At 38.4% G+C, this 24946-nt stretch overlaps 1 protein-coding gene across 2 annotated transcripts in view; it reads right to left on the bottom strand.

The window, feature by feature from the left end:
• Window positions 1–415: 415 nt before the first annotated feature.
• Window positions 416–24946, bottom strand: part of Zdhhc2 (zDHHC palmitoyltransferase 2) — a 53699-nt gene continuing 29168 nt past the window's right edge. Inside the window, exons 4-13 of one of the 2 annotated variants that reach the window (XM_075986557.1) lie at window positions 23563–23683; window positions 21163–21232; window positions 20432–20464; window positions 18261–18381; window positions 15982–16114; window positions 13619–13745; window positions 13332–13424; window positions 8024–8136; window positions 6224–6297; window positions 416–2295 (exon numbers count right to left, since the gene is read on the bottom strand). In XM_075986557.1, coding sequence (XP_075842672.1) covers window positions 6257–6297; window positions 8024–8136; window positions 13332–13424; window positions 13619–13745; window positions 15982–16114; window positions 18261–18381; window positions 20432–20464; window positions 21163–21232; window positions 23563–23683 — 852 coding nt within the window. In that variant the 3' untranslated portion in view covers window positions 416–2295; window positions 6224–6256. The remainder of the gene's footprint in view (window positions 2296–6223; window positions 6298–8023; window positions 8137–13331; window positions 13425–13618; window positions 13746–15981; window positions 16115–18260; window positions 18382–20431; window positions 20465–21162; window positions 21233–23562; window positions 23684–24946) is intronic. The other variant, XM_075986558.1, reaches the window with a different exon arrangement.

Genomic DNA, 24946 nt, shown 5'->3' with positions numbered 1-24946 from the left:
TCAGACGCAAGTGTTATCTTTGAACAAACCAGTCCTCCTTCTCTATATAGAGTTCAGGTAAACAAAACATTTGCTCAATATTTTTAAGAGAACAATTTCCTAAATCTTGGAAAGATTTCCTAAAACATGGGAAGAGCTCTCTAAGCAAGTAAAATGGAAATTATCAGTTTAGACGTGATCAGGCTCGTTGGCGTATGTGTCTGTATCAATGTAATTTAAGCCATTACAACTTTGAAACAGAACTGCTTAAGATGTTGCACAGAGTATATAGATGTGTTTATTCGAGCTTGCCCACTCAGGCAAGATGGCAGTGTACTTCTGATGAGGTATGCAGTCAATCAAACCATTCATCCCGTGAATAAGAACAAAATGACCAACCACCTTTAGAGGATAAATAACTAGAAGGAAACAGAAGTAACCATTACAACATAATGAAAAAAAATTTATTTTTCAAATTCTTTTCCAATTTGGCTCTAAGGTATACTGACTCAGGTATTTAAACAAGTACAGAAATGACCTAAAGAGAGGAGACATAACAGTATTCTAGCAGGGTAAAATGTAAACCCACACCCATTCCCACCAGCTTCCAGTTTGATAAAAGGAAATGCCTAACAGAATCCTGTCGTTGGGGAATGGAGAAAGAAGCACTGTGCGATGAGGAAAACCTGCTGCATAGTTCTACTACGCCACATGCTGCTGCCCAAAAGACTGCTTACAGGAGCTCCAGGCTCCAATCTGGCACTTCAGGTAATGACAGATGACCAAAACATGCTTGAAGACAGTGGGGGAAAGAGTATCTTATCCTCTGAGACTTTCAAAGTGGATTGTCAGATTCGACTCTCTAGCTTGAACTACGTGAATACAGCCATCACCCTCCTTCATGGAATGGCACCCACGTGAACCACGGAATGGATGGTCTGGGGTGACATCCGTTCTTCCTTAAACTCATTCAACATAAAACTCTAGGAGGAGGAATTGCAAGGATCTTTCATTTTACTATTATCTCCTTGGCTTTTGTTTATGGTGAATTCTGGCTTTTTTTTTTAAAGCTAATCTACTTGAAATCCTCAAAATTAGTACCAAAGAAACCACACAGTTTACTATTCTAACGGCTAATTTATAAAACTTCCAAGGTTTTTATTTAATGAGACATTTTTTTTTCTCTGTGTAAATAGTGCATACAAGGCACAAAAGCATCTGAGTTTATTTACTGAGGCCAAACATTTTGGCATCATTAAACACATTTTAGTTTACCTTAAACTACATTTCCAAAAGAGCACACTGTTTAGTTTATGGTAAACTAAACTTCCAAAAGTATATGATTTTTAAATGATTTGCATAATTTAATCCTGATATTTTTTGAGGAAAAATATATCCCAATGATCATAGTTTCGATGAAAGGATGCAGAGATGATAGAGATGTATTAGACAAATAATCTGTTGATCCATCAAAAATGCTTAGAACTCAGTAGAGTCACCATCAAATAGGGCAAGCAGTTAAAAAAAAACAAGTTTTATAACATCCAGACCAATAGCAGTGTTACTAAGCAATCTTCACAATAATTAGCATAAATCCCCTCTGACTTCAAATTAAAAGACTTGAAAATAAATTTCTGATATAAGTTCTTTGTCAAAACATTAATATTAGCTGTGACAAAAGGTTTTATCCAATCGCTTTGAAGAGTGAACCCAAGCTTCAGTGTTCATAACTATTTTCCAAAGGGAGACAGAGTCTAGAATTAGAGTTGAACCTTCTACAAAGGGATGGAGACCTTCAGCCATGGGCTTCTTGACCTTCGTAATGAATTCATACTCACTGCAGTTCCCACGCCTGAAGCCAGATTCACATCAGGGGGAAAACTCAAAGAAGGAAGACTTCTCACCACTTCTGAATACAACTTAGCATTATACCGTGACTTGAAAAATTTAAAACTGGAAGATGAATCTACATTTTCTGAAAGAGAGTATCGAATGACTAATGGGATTATACGTTAAATTGTACAACCCTGAATGAAAACGGGCCCATTAACTTATTCTTAGTTTTCAGCAGAAAATAGTTCCTTTTTAGTTGCTTTTAAAGGAATTTTTGTTAGTTATAGCTGTTTATATATTGGACTGAACTGTGTTCTGCTGTATCAGCTTGGTAATGACTCCTCAAAATTCTTCATACCGCTGGGTGGGATCCCTATCACACGGATGAAGAAAACTGCATATTTAGCCAAAGGGACATAGGGATAATTGGTCAACGGTGCCTTCCAGTGGGGAGCCTGTTCCATCCGTCCACAGCCTTGGAACCTTAAAAGCAAACAGAAACCATGAAACTATGTTAAACATACAAATTAAGCAACTCATTCACTATTTATCACACAGCCCCTATTCAACACTGTTTCCTATACTGCAAGGCTTGGTAGATCTTGAATACAGATCTCCAGGTCTAACGTAACTCACAAGAGATAGTAAGAGCCTACTAAGTGGACCATCAATGTAGATTCTGATTGGGTAGGTCTAGGATAACGAGCAAGGGTCTGCGTGACTATTTAGTCCCAGGAGATGCTCGTTTTTCTACTTTAAGTCCACAATTTGAGTGGCAGTGCCTGCTGTTATTCATCCGTTGTTCATCCCCGCCCTGAGGCCAGCTGGAGATGAGGAATGGCTAACGTGTTAAAGCAAATTTAAAAAAACTAAGATGCATGATATCACAGTGCTTTGATTTGTTTTATTGTACAGTAGGGAGGCTTGAGCACTAAAGGAGGCACTAAAGCTAATGTTTTTAGAATCACAATGCATTTCAGGAAAAACATAACTATCTCTAAATTATGCTGAACTGAGAGAAGCTGTAAAAAGATCACAGGTTAGCTTGGGACTTAATGCAATGGTGTGGTATGATATGGTGGTATGGTATGGTATAGTGTGGTATGGTGTGGTGTGGTGTGGTGTGGTATGGTGGTATGGTATGGTATGGTATGGTATGGTATGGTATGGTATGGTATAGTGTGGTATGGTATGGTATGGTATGGTATGGTGGTATGGTATGGTATAGTGTGGTATGGTATGGTATGGTATGGTATAGTGTGGTATGGTATGGTATGGTATGGTATAGTGTGGTATGGTATGGTATGGTATGGTGGTATGGTATGGTATAGTGTGGTATGGTGGTATGGTATGGTGGTATGGTATGGTATAGTGTGGTATGGTATGGTATGGTATGGTATGGTGGTATGGTATGGTATAGTGTGGTATGGTATGGTATGGTATAGTGTGGTATGGTATGGTATGGTATGGTGGTATGGTATGGTATAGTGTGGTATGGTATGGTATGGTATGGTATGGTGGTATGGTATGGTATAGTGTGGTGTGGTATGGTATGGTATAGTGTGGTATGGTATGGTATGGTATGGTATGGTGGTATGGTATGGTATAGTGTGGTGTGGTATGGTATGGTATAGTGTGGTATGGTATGGTATGGTATGGTATGGTATGGTATGGTATGGTGGTATGGTATGGTATAGTGTGGTATGGTATGGTATGGTATAGTGTGGTATGGTATGGTATGGTGGTATGGTATAGTGTGGTATGGTATGGTATGGTATAGTGTGGTATGGTATGGTATGGTGGTATGGTATAGTGTGGTATGGTATGGTATGGTATGGTATGGTATGGTATGGTATGGTGTGGTATGGTATGGTGCTATGGTATGGTATGGTATGGTATGGTATGGTATGGTAGGGTATGGTGGTATGGTATGGTGTGGTGTGGTATGGTATGGTGCTATGGTATGGTATGGTATGGTATGGTATGGTATGGTATGGTATGGTATAGGACTTATTTAGAATGCACAAGCCCTGGGTTCTATCTTCAGCATCTCACCCACAAAGCTACAGAACATTTACTAATGTAGTTCAGAAAGACAAGAACAGAAAATACCATTTGGTAATCTGAATTATATTCAGCAACATTAGACATGGTCCCATAATACTTTGTTAATTTTATGTGCAGTACTGTTTGCCTGCATGTGTGTGTCTATGTGAGGGTGTCAGATCCCCGGAGCTGGGGTTACAGACAATTGGAAGCTGCCATGTGGAAGCTGGGGACTGAAGCCAGGTCCTCTGGAAGAACAGTCAATGCTCTAAACTGCTGAGCCATCTCTCTAGGACCTCTAGACAGAGTTTCATAAAAGTGCATATTAAGTGGTTTGCAAACGTGAGACACAAATGCAAGAAAAAATTATTTTTTTAAAGTATGATATTCAGCATGGTGATGAATGCCTTTAATCCCACCACAGGGGAGGCAGTGGCGGGCAGATCTCTGTAAGTTTCAGGCCAATCCTAGTCTATACAATGAGTTCCAAGCCAGCCAGATGGGACCTGGCTCAAAACAAACAGTATAAAGCCAGCCAGATGGGACCTGGCTCAAAAAAAAAAAAATATAGTCTCTTCTACTATATTAGAAGAAATTTAATTTAAAATTAATTTTTTCTGGTGATAGTTATGTTACTTAAATGAGAATTATTCAGGAAAATCACTTGGTATTTTTTATTAGGTATAGTTTATTTAGTGCCATTTGGTTATGAATACAAATTACTTATGTCCAAATGTAATAAAATCAAGCTTCTGTGGGTTAAAGTCCCATATTTTTCAATCACTATTCTCTCATGTGTTCATTGAGAGCCTGTGATTGCTGTCTCTGTAAAAGGTGCCAGGGTTAGTTATCACCAAATGCAAAGCTGGTCAGTATCAGAATGTTAGAATGCCAAGGAGAGCTAGACACAGCATTGCCATATAAACAAGTGAACTATTAATACTAATAATAACCTCATTGATAATGGCAATAATAACCAATGATTTGAAATACTGAAAACAAATCCTGTGCATTTTATGTCTTAACACAACTTCTATAAAATATTTTATTTGCAGTATTAACGCGTGGTTCATAGTTTTGCACTCATAGGTTGTTTCTCAGGATCTTTTCCAGAAATTGTCTACTTGGTATTTAACCAAATTCAGAATATTCCATTTTTACCTTTTTAGCCCTAACTGCGGTCACTCTGACCTACTGTACCGTCATGTATTCAGAGGTGACACATGGCTTCCCAATGTCCAACACTACTCAATTAGCAATTTATAATATAATTTGTATTTTACCCTTCTTCCCTCCCCTTCTCCCTCTCTCCCTCCCTCATGAATTTGGGGATTGAATGGACATGCCTCTGTACCCTACTGTGTTTTGTTCTTAATTACATTGTTATTCGTCAAAACCAAACAAAGCAAATTTAAAAATTCAATATGCATGATAATATAAATGATTTTATTTGAGACAGCAGTTCTTTGTCTCCCTTACAATTGGAGATTTTAGATTGCAGTTTTTAAAATAGAAAGTGGTACCAATGACTGCAGACTCATAATTGAGAATGAGAGACCTCAAGGTGTCTCTTTATTTGATTTTCAGACAGGCTCTTTCCATGTAGCCTTGGTTGGCCTGGAGTTCCTTCCATAGACTCAGCTGGCCTTGCCCTTGCAGTAGTGCTTCTGCTTTTGTTTTCTGAGCACTGGGATTACAGCCCTGAATACCATCTGTGGTATATATTGTATTTATTCTAATATTGCATGCATAGTTGGCTTGTTTATCAGAGGCACTCTTTCTTATACCTTTGTGCTAACTACAGGCTTATAAATGGCCTAGTTTTTAAGTAGACTAATTTGGAAACACAGGTTGTATGTGTTAATTATAATATAAAGAAAAAAATGATCGGGAATAGCTGCTAAAGATGACCTATAATAAGGTCCTACTGTGAGTGACCCAAAATGGTGATGCAGAGGTTGTGCTGGTAAGATTTAATCATCTAATACTTAGACCAAGTAAGAGTCTGCTAATAGATGGATGATCAAAGATACAGTGACAATAATTTTAAATGAGAGGAAAATTTTATTCTATGATCATGAAAAATAATGTTCATCTTAGGATCCATCCCCATGACTTAATGTATTACTATAAGAGTAACTTTTCCATTAAGTTATTTCTACAGCTTGTCAAGTTAACCTGTATGCTGGCTAGCACTGAACCTAGGTCCATTTCCACGTCCATCATGATTTGTGGAATTCTACAGGTCAAGTAAGGTTTCTTCTGAGACATTCAAAATATATATTGTTCATGGAAACTATGAACCTTTTGGAACTGGAAACCTGTTAAAAATATAAAATGTAACAATAAAAGTGAATCATCTTACTTCATAAAAGTGATTTCATGTTCGGTTGTAGAGTTAAGTTTCATTCTCCATAGTTAGTGCAGGGTTGCTCATACCTTAAAGAACAAAATGAAGACTTTTGACTGATTTGAACAAATGGCAAAAATACCTCTATTTACCTATAAGCCACCCTCTAAAATACTAACAAAAGAGTCTCGTATATTGTGTTGATATTTGGTTTACAGAAACACATAGACATTCACTTACCACACGACACTGGTTAAATCACTCCACTCCAGTATCAAACACACACACACACACACACACACACACACACACACAGAGAGAGAGAGAGAGAGAGAGAGAGAGAGAGAGAGAGAGAGAGAGAGAGAGAGAGAGAGAGCAGGCACACAGGGACACAGGGGCAGTGGAGGGAGACAGGACTTCGGAGGAAGCAGGGGGTCACAGTAAGGAAAGAGGTGCAGTAGCCGGCACCACATACACCTGGTTTCCTGACTCCCTCCCTCTCCTCCAAGGAAAGAAGCCTTGAAGTCCTTTTGCCATCCCATCCTTCTCATGTTTAAACCTTAGCTTCTCAATTTAGCATCCAAAGAAACATAAAAATCAATTTAACTGCTAAATAATTAATTGCATATTAAAAAGCAAGAAATCAGCAGTGTTATAGTGTGAACTGTAATATGAAATATGAATCCTTCTGGAAGAAAGATTAGTGAGCCTGCCTGACAATTGCCCCTCCATCACTGCTTTGTTTCTATGGAAACTAGCGTTCAGAAGCCAAATCAGTACCATCAACTATTGTCTAGGTAATGCCTCATCCTTACCACAGTCTGAGAAGTGAAATACTCTGTCTAGAAGAGAGAGAAATCAAATTATAATACTTAAATCATGAGGCAAATGTATTTTTGAAAAAAAAAACCACTAAGATTTACTAAAGAAACCTTGCATTTTAAAAGAACGTGGGTGATTAGATGTTAAATAATAAATAGAACTTTACTCAAGGACTATCTAGTTTTGTTCAGACTATCACTAAATACCAAAGAGATTCTAAATGAATCACTCAATACTTTAAAGTACAATGAACCAGCATGTGAATCATGAAAATGAAAGGGGTGTAAGATAAAATAAGTAAAGGTCTACATGAGGTTGACGAAAATTGATCTGGAGATCTTCTGTACTCATTTGTTGGGACACCAAATGTGTGTGCAGACATGTACACACACACACACACACACACACACACACACACACCACTGCATTACGACCACACTATTGCATTTAACCCTTACGAGCACCAATACTATGAATATAAAGAAACAAAATCTAAATGCCATTGGGAGACCTAAAAATCACATGAAAGTGAGATTTGTAATCAGGTTTGAGTTCAAAACAGGTTGCTTATTCTTTGAAATAAAAATAAAGCCAACAGCAATGAGAGAAATTGGGAGATGAGAAAAAACCGAGAGCAGCTGAAGTTACAGTAATTATGTACTCACTTTAACACTCTGAAACGAGATGGAATCTTTAAAGTAAAAGACAAAATTGTGGAATTTAAGATCCTTTCCTGGAGATATTGTTCAAGTTTCTGAATTGGCTATATTATCTCATTTTCTATGCTTTATACTGTGAGTCACTTGCCATCTTTACAACATGCCGCAATAAAGATTTGGTGGCGAACAAGCAGAAATTCTTTGACAATAACCCGACGTGTATGGTGGGGGTCTGACTCAAAAATAAAATATAAATCTCCGTGCAATGGACTTTCTCTCCTCTTCTACCTCTTGAGAACAGAGGCTATCAAAACCAAAGCAAATGCATCCTCACCGGCTTTGCCTTTTCCAGGGTTCGAGCCGCTCTCTGTCCAGGTCTGAGACTCCGTCAGGAGGTGGCTCTGGGACTCTCTCAATGGCTTTGCAGGAAACTGATGGTTTTCAGGACTGACAAGAAGTAATCACAATCACAAATTAACTCTTAACAACATTGTTGCATAGTTCCCAAAATGAAATGCAGGCCTCTTGCAATGCAGGCTGTTTGCAGGAGGGATGCGAGACAGACTGAGTAAATCTGGTTCTCTGTGAGAGAATCATTCTTTTTAGCCTTCTTGCATCCCTGATTATGCAGTCCCCAACTCTGGGAAATTTCCACTTTGAATACAGAAAATGTTCTCAGAGTCAAACTTTAGCATGTAAAAGAATTTTGTTAGTATGTAATAGCAGTTATTGGGTGACCATTTATTGTTTTATTTATGCCAAGTAATACCAGTTTCTCATTTATGACAAACAATTTCTTTGGTTTTTCAAGAAAGGGTTTCTCTGTGTAGCTCTGGCTGCCATGTCAAGACCAGGGTGGCCTCGAACTCACAGATCCATCTTTCTCTGACTCCCGAGTGCTGGGATTAAAGGTGTGTGTCCCGGCTGAAATTTGCTTGTAAAGTAAGATTGAAGGCCATGGATATGACTTAGTGGGTATAGCACTTGCCTTTCAAACATGAGGACCAGAGTTCAGATTTACAGACCCATGTAAATGCTGGGGGAATGTGGCAGCTGAGGAAGGGGTTCCTTAAAGCAAACAAGCTAGCTAGGCTAGTCAAAATGGTGAGCTGTGGAATCAACTGAGATCCTTGTACTGATGAATAAGATGGCAAGGGATCAAGGAAGACTCCAGATGTCACTAAAGCCTCCACACGCTTGTGCACATACTCCTGCATACATACCCATGAATATACACACACACATATGTGTATCCACATACAGGTGGGCATGCAATATACATATGCAAGGCCACTACACAGACCTACACATAACACTAAGTATCAAGTTAAGGAAATATGTATTGACTTTATTAAGTGATGTGCGTGTGTGTGTGTGTGTGTGTGTGTGTGTGTGTGTGTGTGTGTAGGAAATATAAAGAACACGGTAAGAAGCAAAGTCAAAGAAAAAAATTGGCTTTGGGTTTGGCAAGTGACTTAAGTCGGCTTGAACAAGGAACTACTGTCCTTTTGTCCGATAAGCGAAACTGAGTCATATCTTGCAGGAACTTTTCAAACATCTGATATTATCGGGTCTCGGAAACCTGGTATACAATTTGGGAAGTAAAAGAAGCTTGAAAGAAGCACTTGGTTTAAAAATTAGTTAGACCTGCTACAGACTAACATATCTGATGGCGCATAAACTACTACTTAACTTGGGGACGTGTGTTAGCACAGAGACTCCCCCAAATAATTGTAACATTGTTTCTCAAAAGAACCTCTTAAAATCTTTCCAAGAACAATTTCCCACATTTCAGCCAGTTATAACAATTCTATTTTAAGGCTACAAGAATAAACTTTTGCAACATGATAACTGCCTCACAACTAAAATTCCTGAGTATTTTAATTCCCTTCTTGTGGCTTTAACACAAATAAATTAATAATTTAAATTTATTAAAAAGAAGCAAATTTTTAACAAAGCATGGCCATTCAGGTTATATAATAATATAACAAATATATATCACATACATAACTATATATATAAAACATATACAGTTATATATAAAAAACAATATATACACACCCATATATATGGCTTACATTATATACACAGTATATATAATGTATACAGTATATATAGCAGGTAATATGCCTTATATATTATTATAACCATAATAAATATTGTTACAAGAGTAGATCTTTGTCATTTGTTATAATCATATTAGCAGTAATGAAATTAGTATGCGATGTCTTATTGTACTGGCTGGTTTTGTCCGTCAACTTAGCACAAGTTAGAGTCATCAAGAGAAAGGAACCTCAGTTGAGGAAATACCTCCTAGAGATCCAGCTGTAAGTCATTTTTTCATTTAGTAATCAATGGGAGAGGGCCCAGCCCATTAGGTGGCGCCATCCCTAGGCTGCTGGTCCTGGGTTCTATAAGAAGGTGGGGTGAAGCTAGGGAAAACAAGCCAGTGAACAGCTCCTTCAAGGCCTCTGCATTAGCTCTTGCCTCCAGGATCCTGCCCTGTTTAAGTTCCTGTCCTGATTTTTTTTTCCAGTAATTAGTGGAAATATGGAAGTTTAAACAAAATAAACACTTTCCTCCCCCAACTTGCTCTTTGGTCATGGTGTTACCTCGCAGTAACAGAAAACCATAACTAAGATAATTATCCATCTCTTATATCAAAGAATGAAGACTTCATACTCATGGAAACTTTATCATTAAATATGGAAGAATAATATACACATAATCAGGCGATAATAAACTCAGTGACTTTCTGTGCTTCCCTTTGCAATGAAATTGTGTTGTCCAAATGTTACTAAACATGGCCTCTCATGTACAGTGATAGGTAACAGACACCTGTAATCCTAGCAATGAAGAAATGAACCCAAGAGGATCAGGAGTTTAAGGTCATCATCAGTTATATAGTAACATAATACCCTAACTGAGGCCCTTACCACACCCCCAGGCAGTGGTTCTCAAGACAGTAGCTCTTGAGCAGAGGGGAGTTGGCAGGCCCCAAAGCACTAAATACAACGTGTGCCTGGTAGAGTGTCGAAAGAGAAAAAGCTACAGTGTGTCTGGGGATTGGTAATGATGAGAAAGTAAGGAGGAATGACATCAAAGAGGTTTCAAGGGCAGTCTAGTAGGCCAGGCAAGCACTGGAGAACTACATACAGCAAGACACAATCCAGAGAGAGAAAGGCAGCCTGGGAAGACCAGATAGAAAGCTGTTGAAATCATTTATGGGCCAATCAATAGTGTGCTAGCTTAGGAAACAGCCATGAAGGTGGTAAGCAAGGATGTGTGTGTGTGTGTGTGTGTGTGTGTGTATGTGTGTGTGTGTGTATGTGTGTGTGTGTGCGCGCGAGTGCATGTAACTGCAAGTGGTAAGAAAGCCTTATGGAAATACATAGGAAAATTTTAAATATATATTATTTCTGCAGTGGAAAGAATCAAACCTAGGACCTTGTACATACACAATAGACCTAAGTGCTACCACTGAACTATATCTCTGGCCCTTGATTTTGAAGCAGCCTCTTTGATTTTGGGGTCAGTCTAGTCCTGAACTTTCTTTATAGCCCAAGCTGATCTTAAACTCAAGATTCCCCCTTAGTTGCTCAAATTGAACCTCAACATTTAAATGAAAGATAAGAAATGGATGTTGAGGACACATAACTTCAAGTTCACTTAGCTAAGTAAATATGTCAAAAGTGAGATTTCCCCTCCCAACCTTAGAGTAGCTAGAAGATAGAGAAAAATGTTGCTTCTAAAACCTCCTGATTCTTAAAGTACAAAAACCACTTAACAGGGGTCAATAATATCAAAGTAAACTACTATTAAATTTTGCAAAACTTTAAAAACATATTCTCAATAATTTATTAGAACTCAGTTATTTTACATTGACGTATAGGAAAATCTATTAACGTTTAACCCTATATAATTTTCAAGCCAAAACCGCTTAAAATTTGACCCAGGAAATGACTGCTGTCTCACTGAGAAGTAGCAGAGCAACCTTCTCCCTAGTGGGTAAAGTTTGGCTGCACACAGCTCACACCAAAGACGGAGAGACAAGTGCGTCTTAAAAACTTAATGTGGTTTTGGAATGTTTGCCAGGGTTACAGCCTTGAAAATACTTCTGGGAACACTCCAGAATTCATAGAAAAAAAGCACCGTAATCAATAAATATTTACAGATTAAGTGGCCATTTGCATCTGAAGTTATAGCAATGGAAAAAACCTCTAAAATTTTTTAAATAATATCATGCTCATACTTTTGTTACCAACTTTCATCTAAAATTAGAGCATGTTGCTACTCAAATAAATATATAAAAAGTAATTCTTCATCTGGGAAATGTATATAGGGAGTTGGAGAGATGGCTCAGAACTCAAAAACACTTTCTGTTTTTGCAGTGGACCTGAGTTCAGTTCCCAGCATGCACAAGGTGGCTCATAACTGTCTGTGACTCTAATTCCAGGGGATCTGACTTCCTTTTGGGACTTGGAGGTACCAGGCAGCATGTGGTGCACACACACACATGCTGACAGAACACCATGCACACAAATGAGAGAAATAATTCTCTTAAAATTTTCACAGTAAGGCATATGCATCCTTCTCCCCCCCCCCAAAAAAAGAGGACATAGCCTTGTTTCTTAAAAAAATAAGAAAATTCTCATATAGCAACTTTAATGGTTTTGTATTTTTCCCTTTATCCAGTTAGTAGAAAGCCAGAATTAAACTTCTGTCTTAATGTTCCAATCCTCAGATCTTCGAAAGACTAGAATTCAAACGAATTTAAAGCTGCAGCAAAGGTCTACATACAGTGAATTTTCAAACCCCTTGCACAGGCACACTGACTGGGGCAAGACTTCGAGACCTTTCAGAGCCAGAAGGATACACAATGTACACAGTTGTATCCTTCCTGTATCAAATGAATGCCCGGAGGTCCTTTTGATCTCCAAAGGCCCAATTGAAGGAATTTTCTTTAACCTTTATAAACATTACAGTGGAGGAGAGATATCAAGGTTGGATACAAAAAATCCTACCTTGACATCTAGCTGGAGCAGATGGGGAACTATTTTTGACTTACAGTATTTTTTAAATCCTACCTTTCAAAAATCATAATATGTTTTGGGTTGGCGAGATAGCTCAGCCATTAAACGCTATGCTCACAGGCAAAAATGGTAATATATTTCATTCAACTAGTGAATTAATACTTGCTTTCATTTTAAAAGAGCCTTATTTATTTTGTATTTTATGTACATGGGTATTATGTCTGCGTGTATATCTGCACACAAATAGAGGGCATTGGATCCCATTAATGACAGTTATAGATGACATGGATCCCATGGGATGACAGTTATAGATGACATGAGTCTTTATGTGGGTGCTGGGAATTGACAGGACCTCTAGAACAGCAGTCAGTGCTCTTAATTGCCGAGCTCTCTCTCTAGCCCCCCTGATTCCTTACTCCAGCCCTTATAAACAGAATTGTATGAATGCAATTGAAACTATGTATCCTCTCTACTTTGCCACTGTCTCCCTCCATCCCAGCAGGTGGAGGCCATTGTCTCTGACATCTTCTCCTCCAAGGAACTCATAACCAAAAAATACAACAGAAAACATCATTTGCAAATGAAACAGAAAAAAAAATGTAGCATTACTTTTTCGCTGTCGAATTCAGTCCTGCGGGAGTGGACGGTTGTTCGGGATCCTGGTTAACAAGGCAAGTTGGAAAAGAACAGCCATCACCTTGACTGTAATTAAAAAACAGTGAGAAGACAGTAAGAAGACGTGGGTCAGTGAGCTAATTTAGGCTTTCCACTCGCAACTATGAATTGCTGATTGGTACTCTAGAAAGCCCTGTGCAGAAAAGCAACAGGTTTAACTCAAGGTCATCATTGTTTGCTAACTTTCATTAGTTCACCTAGAAAGCTTTCAGAAAAAGTACCTTGAAAATATCGGTAGCAGCCAGTACTTCTTCTCATCGCCAAAGACTTGCCGCATGTTTTTACTGAAACCCAAACTGAATCCATTCTTATCTGTTCCATGTCTAAATACTGGATTTCTGAATGCCTCTAAAAGAAACAGAGAAGCAGTGCCATGAGAACAAAATGTATATACTAGTGAGCCCTAACCCTGGAACGGGTGAAGTGACGGTGGCCTCCCGAGAGTCCTCATGGACCTAGACATAGCTCAACCAGGTTGTCTATTTGGTTTTAAAATATTAAGAAATGAGAAGGTCTATTTTAATTTTTCACGATTATAAGAACACTTGTGAACTAGAGAAAATTAGAAAATTCAAATGAGCCAAGAAATTAAAATCGACACCTCCCAAATCTTTGCTTTACCTATCATTAGTGTGTGTATAGGTGGGCATGGTGGGAACACATGAGCCATGGTGTGCATGCGGTGATCAGAGGACAACTTTATAGAGAGGGTGGTCCCCCCCCCCCCACTGACATACCGCACCACCAGCCCACCTTCTAGATCTTCTGGCCAAAAAAAAAAGACATCATTAAAATTTTTATCTCAGCCAGACAGTAGTGGCACAGGCCTTTAATCCCAGCACTCGGGAGGCAGAGGCAGGTGGATCTTTGTGAGTTCAAGACCAGCCTGGTCTATAAGAGCTAGTTCCAGGACAGGCTCCAAAGCTACAGAGAAACCTTGTCTCGAAAAAACAAAAAACAAAACAAAACAAAAACTCATCATAATTTTTCCAGTTGACCCAAAAATGTACTTTGTAGCCAGCTTGTCCAAACACAACTCTAATCCCCAAACAGTCATATCCAGTTATGCCCCTTTTGTGTATCAAAGCTGTGGTCCAAAAAGACATTAGAGTTGCCCACAGTCACACAGCAAGGGAATATAGAGGTAGTGAGGTCATCAGTATTCTCTTTACGACACCACAGTTTCCTCTAAGGGAACTCTGCAAAGCAAATTCTAAAATCTCCATTTCAGGATAGAAACACATTTTTTAGAAGCATAAAGATTCTGTCCATCATTTTGGAGACAAAAATCTAACTGGCAGGGTCAGATACTAAGGGAAACAACAACAAACATAAACCTTTCTTTATTAGACAAGGGCTTCCCTACGTAGCCTTGCTATTTCTCAGTTGGGTTGGTGCTTCGTTTCTGGTCATTTCCCATCATACCTAGGTCACCCATTGTGCCAACGGGCAGCATTTCACAGTCCTCTCAAAACCCTTCACTTCTGGGAAGTCAGTCACAATGCTACTGTCACCTCTAATTTTGGTAATAACTCTTTTACTATTTCTTCTCATATAAGCCTCATTAAATTTGTTATATTAAAAATAAGTTATCTGTTTTATTTATTCTCCTTTAACTTCCTTTCTGTGAGCTCCCACACTCATTAGATCCTTCCTTCTGCTTGCTTTGGGCTCTCTCTGGCTCATCACACCGCACAGTTATTGGCTAAAACCCTTATTCATTTTTAATATGAACATCTACAGTTGCATCTTTCCCTCTGAGCGCAGCTGTGTCCCTTGGGTCTTAGCTTCTCTTCCTGGCGCTGTGATAAATATTTTGATGAAAGCAACTTAAGGGAAAAAGAGCTTGTTTGGCTCACAGCCCCTGGCTACTGACCCTCAAGGCAGGAAGTCGCACTGGCAGGAGAGAACAATGAATGCATGCTGTTTCTCAGTCCCTTTCTCCATTGATACAGTTCAGGAGCCCAGCCGGGGAATGCCGTCACCCACAGTAGGTGCTTCTTCCCACCTCAGTGAAGGTAACCGAGATCATCTCCCCCACCCCCATAGGCATGTTCAGAGGTCCATCTCCCTGGCGATTCTAGATCTTGTTTAACAATGAACACTACTCATCACTTCTTGTCTGTAGAGCTTTTGAACAGACTCCGTTCCATGTCTACAATGTTCTGGATCTTTCTACGGTTAACTTTTCAGATTGTGTATTTCTTAGTGTGGTGAGACGGTCTCTGACAGCTCATTCAAAATGGCTTCCCTTCCACCATCTCCAGCCATTACTTCATGACCTGTTTGCATCCTTCAAAATCCTTCTGATTTTATAGTTATTATTATGTTTAATTTTTGCCTTTGTGCTTTCCTTTGCTCTCCACTTGGTATAAATAATGTTTTCAAACCATGCATAATAGTCAATTAATACATGCAAAGAATGGACTGGTGTCTATATGACATTACAAAACACGTGGGAAATAAGAAAGATTTTATTTGCCTATTTCAAGACAGATTGATGACATTTATTCATATGACAACTTTTAGTGAATGATGGCATGTATATTTAACGTTCTCTTTGCTATAGTGATCGGATACTCACCTAACGTAGATTTATTTTTGCTGACTAGCCAACAATGATAACCAAACAGAGAAGACAAGCTGACAGAAAACATAGCTGCAGCAAAGAATAAAAACATAATATGGAACTTGGCTTGAGTATCAGGCAGACCATTCTACAAGGAAAGGCAGAAAACAAAACGTTTGTCAAAGGAATGAATGAATATTCCTCTACATTTATGAATCAGTTAGTATGGTTGTTTTTTTAAATAATTTAGAAACAGAAAATGACAACACATAGTTTCATACTAAAATTTAAGGAGAAAAGTAAATATCATATTCAAATGTAAATATCAAAAGTAAATATCAATTCATATTAAATTAAATGCTTTCTAGAGTATGAATATATATTTAGAAAAGGTTAAAGTTGGAATGTTTGTTTTGCCTCACATAACAAAATCAAATTCTAGAAACAAACAACAAACAAACATGACAGCAGAAACTATACCAGTAGGAAACAAGATAAAAAGAGACTATAAAATGGAGTTTTAAATTTACTGCCTGAACGTGTTATTAGCATACCTCATATTTACAAACATTTAAATGATTTTTATTATAATGCCAGAAAAGTGAGGGCTAGTTGGCACATTTAGTTCCTAGTTTCTTTGATACTTTAGATTGCTATAAACAGCAGCATCAACCTAATGCCTGAAAATAATGCTTCAGGCTCTGTTCATAGCATTATAGAAATGATAACATTTGGGACAGGCTCCAAAGCTACAGAGAAACCCTGTCTCGAAACACCAAAAAAAAAAAAAATGATAACATTTGTAACACCTGTCTGAAACAAAGATTTCAATCACCGGCTGAAAGCAGCCAGCAGGGGCAAAACCTGTTTGCCCCTCACTGATTGCACATCCAAGAGAGATGGGCCGGTTGAGAGTGAAGGCCTGGGAGCCTGGCATTCAGAGAGGCACTGGAGATGCCAGGGGCTCCCATTCTGACATGAACAGTGTTTCACTTCCCTGCCTACTCGCCCTTGATGGAAGAGACAAGACCTTAACTGGCAGCTTTTGACAGTAAAAGCCTGAACAACAGGAACTCTGGTCTTTCCTGTTTAGATGTATTTGAGGTTTGGAATGATAACCACCCATGGGGATGGAGGGCATTGAGATTACAGTCTGGAAGACATTCAGTGGGGATCAGTCGTTAACTGGAAATGGAGGTATCTTTGAATGCGACGAACCCACACGTGTCTTTCTGCTTCTTAACAACGAGACTGGCACACAGCGAGCATTCAGGAGCTCTTCAGTATTACATTTGGTTTCAATCTCATACAAATTACCTAGCAATTCAGATATTCTTGCCATAATGAAAGATAATTTAATGAAAATCAAATAAAATTCTATGAGAAAGAAATCCTGGCAAGGAGTAAAATCCTTTTTTACTATTATTTCGTGTTTGCCAGGAATATTTCTGGATAGCGTGTACACGCCATAGTTTTGTTTTATCTTGCTTTAGAACATAATGTATATATATAAAGAACTACCTAAAGATTATTAATGGAATGCGCAATAAAAATACAGAACATTGCCCACATAACAGTTTTAAAGACACTCAACATCCAAGGAGGAAACACTTTAATTTTTAAATACTGAGAAAAAAAATCTGCTTATGTAGCCAGTTCTCATTATCGCTGTAGTTATGGTTCACGAGATCGCCTTGAACAATGGATCCATGAGAACTGGATCTAGCGGAAGTATGGGGTTGGTTTTCTCTTCTCATAAAGCCTTTGGCATCTACTGACCAATTCACAACCTTATTAGATATGGGGTTTTGCCCGAATGTTCCTTATTTGTTCTATAATTAATGCCTGGATGAAGCATGTATTTTTTCCACAAGACACACCAGTCTCATTGAGAAACAGTAGGTTTCATCAGCATGTTTAAAGATCATTTTATACTGCAAAATCAACAAAAAGGAAAACAAAACAAAACAAACAAAGAAGAAATGGACAACAAAGCACGGAGGCAAACAGATCATGGGAGACCAGAACTTGTTTACCGGACCGTGAGATGGAAAGGGCATAGCACTGCCTTGTTTATATAATAGGAATATCCAAGTGCACTGTGCAGATCTGTATGTGTCTAGAGACCACTGAGAAAGCTCCGAGCACATTGGTTGGGAAGCTGATGGGTGCACAAACACAGAAAGCAAATCACGAGGACTGACGGTTCACAGACGAACCCTAGGAAGTCAGGGTCTGAAATAAGTCACTGTGGAACATTTATGTATAGAAAAGGCACTAAAGTCATGACTTACTGTCCAAAACCTGATAAAATACTGTAAATCTGTAGCAGCAATGAAAAGGCAGTACAGCAGAGAATACGCCAGGAAAAGGAGGAAGAATTTGTAATTTGAAAATCCAACGCAATTGTTCACCCTGCCAATAAAGCAAAAGTCTAGTGAGTGACAGATCCAGTCTAGGGATAAATATACTTAAGCATAGCATAGTTTTTGGTTTATGTCCAATTAAAGTTAATTAGCATTTGATATATAAGGAGCTTTACACTTCCTAATACATTTAAAAGGAATTTTTGTGCTTAAATAATCAACATATGATATTTAATACTGATTTAATAAATTACAATTAATGTCACTCTGCCTCATATACAATGAATTACATAAAGAACACCCACCTAAAGAGAGAGACCATGTGACAGACCCAACAAAGTCAAGGAAATTTGGAGAACTCACTAAGGTATCTCTTGATTCCATTTCCAACTGGAATTAAATAAGTTAGTCTTTTAGGTTTTCCCAAATTGGATCAGGTCCCTTTGACCCTCCTCACTGCATACCATCATGGAGGCAAATAAATTATCAAAGAATATATTAAATGGAATAATTAAGAAAAGGAATGGGAGCTAGATAGAGTTTAGCACTCACTTGATAATTATAATTATATAATTATATGATTCTGGGGGTGTGAAGTAGCCTATTAGAATTTCATCTTCTTTACTGGAAAATACGTGCTCAATAATTTCTAAAATCCAGCCCCACACTCTACGATTCCAAATATGAAATTCATGAATCCTAAGTTCCTTTTCTAAAATCATTATAGGATGGGTGGGGGGGGGGAGAGTGGACTCACAACTACCAATATAGACGACACAAAATGGAGTACATATTATTTTGTAGTCACTTTCTCAGTTTTCCTGTTTTCCATAAAACAGGGCGTGACTCCGTGATCCTCCGCGGCTAAAGCAGCAGCTGCAGGTATTGGAGTTAACGGCAGTTAGGTGGGACGGCAAGCCTACTGCTTCCTCTTGGTCTTGCTCTTGTCCCCCTTGAGCCCTTCTTTGTCTCCTTCCCTGACCCCCTCCCCCACTGACCTTGGTAAAGAAACAGAACTCTTTACTATTTTTTCTTTCTTTTTTAAAAAAAAGCTATACTGTCATGAACTATGATTCTGTACCTCAAAGAGCATAATGTAAAGGAAACAACAGATTTAGTAATTTTGAACTTAAAGGTCTTGTTCATGAAAAGCAATTCGTAAATAAGTGAAATCGCATATTGTTAACAGTTATGTCTGCAGCTTCAGGGGGCCCTGTGAGGATGCGAACAGATCTCTGAGATTGTTTTTATGGCACCGGGATGGAATAATGGCGAGAAAGAATATTGGAAACAGTCTGTACGGGTTTCCTCTAATGTGATCTCTCTTCAAAGAATGCAGGATATTGCCTTTGCTTGCTTGTGCTGTTTTCAAGAGGCAGAGTGGATAACTCAGGGTGGGTAGGCTGGGAGACCCTGGGCAGGGTGAGTAAACAAGCTAGAAAACATCATTTTGAGTGAGGTAACCTAGACCCAGAAACACAATTATCACATGTACTCACTCATAGGTGGTTTTAAAACATAAAGCAAAGAAAATCAGCCTACAAATCACAATCCCAGAGAACTTAGACCACAATGAGGACACTAAGAGAGACAAACATGGATCTAATCTACATGGGAAGTAGAAATAGACAAGATCTCATGAGTGAATTGGGAGCATAGGGTCCTTGGAAGAGGGTAGAAGGAGAAAGAAGAGGCGGGAAAAAATGTATCACTCAATAAAAATCAATTTAAAAAAGTTATTTTAACATCTATTGAGGAATTATTAATTAATGTAATACATATAATTAGTGTATAAATATTTACATTTCTGGAAAGCATTTTAGTGCATCTGTGTTTATATATGTGCAGAAAAGAATACTCTTTGTACAGGGAAAACATGTAAAATTAACTTTCAGGTTATTAATGTACTCATTTTAAAATTACTTAATGGAAATGCTGCCAAATGAAGGCTCCCTGAAGTTAAGTAAATACTAGAACTAAACCTGGAAGTGTCTCTAGGACTAGGTGACTGATTAATGCAAAGGTTTGTAAAAAGTGATTCAGTTTGTGCTAAGTTAAAGATAATAATTGATTCAAACTTGTTTCAAGTTCATACTCACCATGGGCAATGATGATCCATCTTCAAAACACATCTAAAAATATCCAAAAAAATAAAACACGACACCTTATGATGTCCATTATAAAAAGAAAATCGAAAACATTTCTAACAGTGTGACATGTAAAATATTACACAGTTACTTATTTAAAAATAAAAACCAGTAAGAGCAGACATTCTCATCTAAAACAGATACTATAGCTGATTCTAGTTGTAACAGAATAATGAAACACCAAAATGTACATTCCTTAAGATACAGTTTCTTTTTAAAGACTGTTATTGGTACGAGACTACTTTGCATTACAATGTGGAAAATATGCATAGATTTACACAAACTTTATATAAAATTTGCTCCTTAGTATCAATCTTTAGGACACATCTTTCTGTGTCTGTCACATATTAAGTAGACAACAAGATCTAAGCCTGTGAAGTCAATCAACGTGTCTCTCTAAAAATGGAAAACACCCACAGAAGTAACATTTGCTAAGGTTGAGCTTGCCACGTAAGACTTGCTAAAAATGTGCCTGTTACGTCACCATGAGCCTGGGGGAAACGGCATTAATTGCAGCCATAAGCTACACTGCAGTTAATGCAAGGACTAACTCCACTCATGCATCCAAACAGTGCCCGAAACAGCTTGACCATGGGCTGTAGTGATAATCAGGAAAGCAGTAATGCAATACTGAAAACACGACCCCAAGCATGTAGACGTTTGAGAAGCAAAGGTTTCCTTACTTATCACAGACGGAACAGTGATGGCAGCGGTCAGGTTTTATAAGTTGGCATCTGTCACAATACCGGATTGCTAGGAACAAAAGGTTCACTTAGTCTTAGTCTTAACAAGTCACTGAAAATACAGCTAAATGACTTTTTTATCTTCACTCAGGACTTAAACTCTAAAAAGGATACTGAATTTAAATTTGACTTAAAAAATGATATTCAACCCAGTTTAACGACAGAGAATGAAAACACTTGCCTAGAGACAGGCTTCCCTGGAGAGACTGTCCAAGAACAAAAGTCCTCTTGGAAAATCTGTCTGGGAGTTAGTTCTCTGTCATTAGTAGTTATGGTATGGCTCTCAAGGGGAAAGGTGTGTTCGTTTCTACTGGTCAACAGAAAGTCTTCCTCAGCTAAATCAATGTATTCCTGTGCATAACTGAGTTGGAACACAGCACAAAGATGTAGTCTAGAATGTGCAAACACACCCTAGAGGTTCCATCAATTAGAAAAGGTCTCACATCTCTGCTGATTCTGATACAAGGTTAGAAGGAAGTACTGTAAGAAGCATTTCAAATACAGGATTTTGGTTCTTGCATGTAACGATGGCACCTTTTCTTCAATAGTACAGAGAGCACAATCTACCTGAATGGCTGAATTGGAGATGCTATTTCTCTACACACACCTCACAGGATGCACTAGATTGCAGGAAACAGTGAAAACTGTGTTAGACATAGATTCAATACGATTCTAATGTGAACTCAAAGCAAATGAAAATTATCTAGGAATATTAATGAGGCGTTTTATATTTCTTGCATGCTAAATCTTTGAAAGCATTTGTGTATCTTATATTTAAGAATTCTCACCTTGGTCTAGCCATATTTTAAGGACTCGACAGACAAATGGGCTAATGGGCTATAATGGTAAGCAGAAGTTTAAAGTCACAAAACGTATCTGGGTTAAATCTTGGCAGTAATTACCTGTAGTTGATGTAGTTTTTTGTTGTTGTTTTGGATTTTTTGTTGTTGTTGTTGATGGTGTTTTATTTATTTATTTTTTTTTGAGATAGGATTTCTCTGTGTAACAGCTCTGACTGTCCTAGAACTCACTTTGTAGACCAGGCTAGCTTTGAACTCAAAGATCCGCCTGCCTCTGACTCCAGAGAGCTGGAATTAAGGGCGTGAGTCACCATATCCTAGCTGTGTGTTGGTGTTTTAAGACAGTGACTTAATTAGATGTTAAATTACTTTAAAACGTAAGTGAAGTAGGCTTGCTATTAATTTAAGTTATTTATACCACAGTTTCCATAGAACCAAACATGACTGGCAAAGAAAAAAATAAGTCAATGAAATTGACTCCTAATGCTATTCTGCTATACTCAAATTGGTGCCTAGTTCAGTCATCATCAGAGAGGTTTCCTCCAGCAACTGATGGGGACAGATAGAGATCCACAGCCAAACCTTAGGGGAAGAGAGAGCTCAGGTTGGAAGTCTCAACATCAGTCCCTCTCTTCAGAGTTTGGGGAACCCTTTGAAGAGGGGAAGTATGAATTGTGGAAGCCAGAGGGGCTGCGAACGCTTGAGTGAGCACAGCTGGGTAATCAACTAAGCAAGGCTCCTGGGGCTTCACAGAGACCAGAGCAGCAATCCAGAGCATACATGGGTCTGTGATAGGTCCTCAGTGTGTGTGTGTGTGGGGGGGGTGTCTTTGAGTCTTTTGTATGCTCTTGGGAGCATTTTCCTCCTACCAGACTGCCTTACCCACCCTTGACATAAGGGTGTGTGCCTGGTCTTATTGTATTTTGTTGTGCAGTGTTCTGTTGATGTCACTGGGAGGTCTGCTCTTTTCTGGGGAAGAGGCGGGTGGAGGAGCTGATCTAGAGGAGAGGGGAGTGGGGAACTGGGAAGAGGGAGGGAGGGGTAGCTACGGTAGGATATATTGTATGAAAGAAGAGTAAATAAAACCTAAAATAAAAAAGGTAGCAGTACCTTAATTATGTTTTTACATAGTTCACACAATTACTACTTTAGTCTTATTTTTAAAAAAAAACACTTGTGAAATTATTAGCTTTACATCCATTGAAGACACTGCTTCCTTAAATACAAACAGGAAGGTTTATAATTAAAACTTTAAAAGCAAAATTTTTCTACTACAGATAAAGACTTCAGCGGTCCTTACATCATCACCAAGTCACGACAAAGTAGGAGGGACGGAATCAGAGTCAGTTCTGAGCTCTCGCTGCCACCGTGTGACTCATGTTTCTGTTCTGTTGTGTGGAACTGAATAGGAAGACTTAATAGCAACCCAAGAAAGAGCACAGCACTCTCCAATGAGCACTTGACAGCTGATGAATATGAGCATGCTTTCCAATGGCCATTACTCCTCCTTTGCGGACTGTTCCTCATCACCAGCGCTTACCTCCGGACATGGTCCGGGTAGAGATGGGAAGGTCTTTGGCTGCTCGCCTCAGAACTTCCTGATGGGCTTCTCCTCTTGGCTCTCTCTCCAGCAGTTCTTTCTCTGCATAAGAGAGATGGAACTGAGGAATAAATTTAAATTTTAATCAGTATTTTCCAAAGGAATGACAACCCATTTGTCTGCTCTATTACACTCAAAGGTACTTATCAAATATTAATGGTATATAGTATATTCAGAGAGGCTGATAGAGTTCCCCATCTGGGCATGTCTCTTAACCTCTCAAATAACTACTTTATGAATATTGAAAAAGGATATGATGATAATAATAGTAATTATACCTATTTCCATGAATGTTTTTCAAGCTTAAATGGAACAGAATGTAGGAAATAGTTTATAAAATGAATAATTCTGTCAAAATATTAGTTATATAATATATAAGATGGCACAGTAAAAATGCAAGTCTTAGCAGATGAATTTTTCACTTGGATACAATCAGGAACAGAAGTAGAAGAAAAACAATTAGATATGCATTCTCATGTTTGAACTTAGGCGTAACTGTCAAACAGGATCCCTTTTGGCACTCAAATATCTAAGTATTCATTTGATGCTTATATTGACATTTTGACTCAACCAATTGACCATACTTACTTAAGAAAAACAAAAATTTGTTTTGGCTCCTACGAGATACACATACATACAAAAGTCCCAAAGTTGGTACTGTATGAATTCCTATAAATAGGTCCAGAAGGTGTGTGCCAGATCAGGCACAGTGCTCAATCCAACACCTATCAAAGGGTAGTGGGTAAATGAATCAGGACAAGACACATCTAAACCCACTCCTGGTGCTTCACCATGAACTACGATGACTGAACAAGTAAGGACCTTATCTTGGTATCTTGCTGAAAACAGCAACCACAGATTATCTTAGAGAACACATTCTCTACAAAGTTTCACAATCAAGAAGCTAAGCAGCCTCTATCTTACCAATAAGGGCAGTCATATGTGTTAAAATTCTAAAGAAGGGAATAATTAAAACAAAATACAGAACAGTTGTTTCTTCTTGGGGAGTGCAGGGGCATGCAACTGTGAAGTGTATAGCAGATAGGAAACTTAAGACTATTCTATGTATCGGCTGAATGTTTGGGCATTTTCGTTAGATTATTCTTTAAATTGTACATTATATATACTTTATTTGCCAGGGTCAGGGGTTGAATCTAGGCCAACATATCTGAAAGGGAAGTTTGATACAATTTTGAGCTATATTCCAGGAGGAGCTGCTAATGAAACTCTCACAGAATAGACCCGGAGTTGGGCATGGCTTTGTATCCCTGTAATCTTAACACTCAAGAGGCTGAGGCAGGAGGATTGTGAGTTCAAGACCAGC

This window comes from Microtus pennsylvanicus, chromosome 9, assembly GCF_037038515.1.
Source record: "Microtus pennsylvanicus isolate mMicPen1 chromosome 9, mMicPen1.hap1, whole genome shotgun sequence".
NCBI lineage: Eukaryota > Metazoa > Chordata > Mammalia > Rodentia > Cricetidae > Microtus > Microtus pennsylvanicus.
Note: the sequence above shows the minus strand (reverse complement) of the source record. Positions and strands in the feature narration are given on the sequence as shown.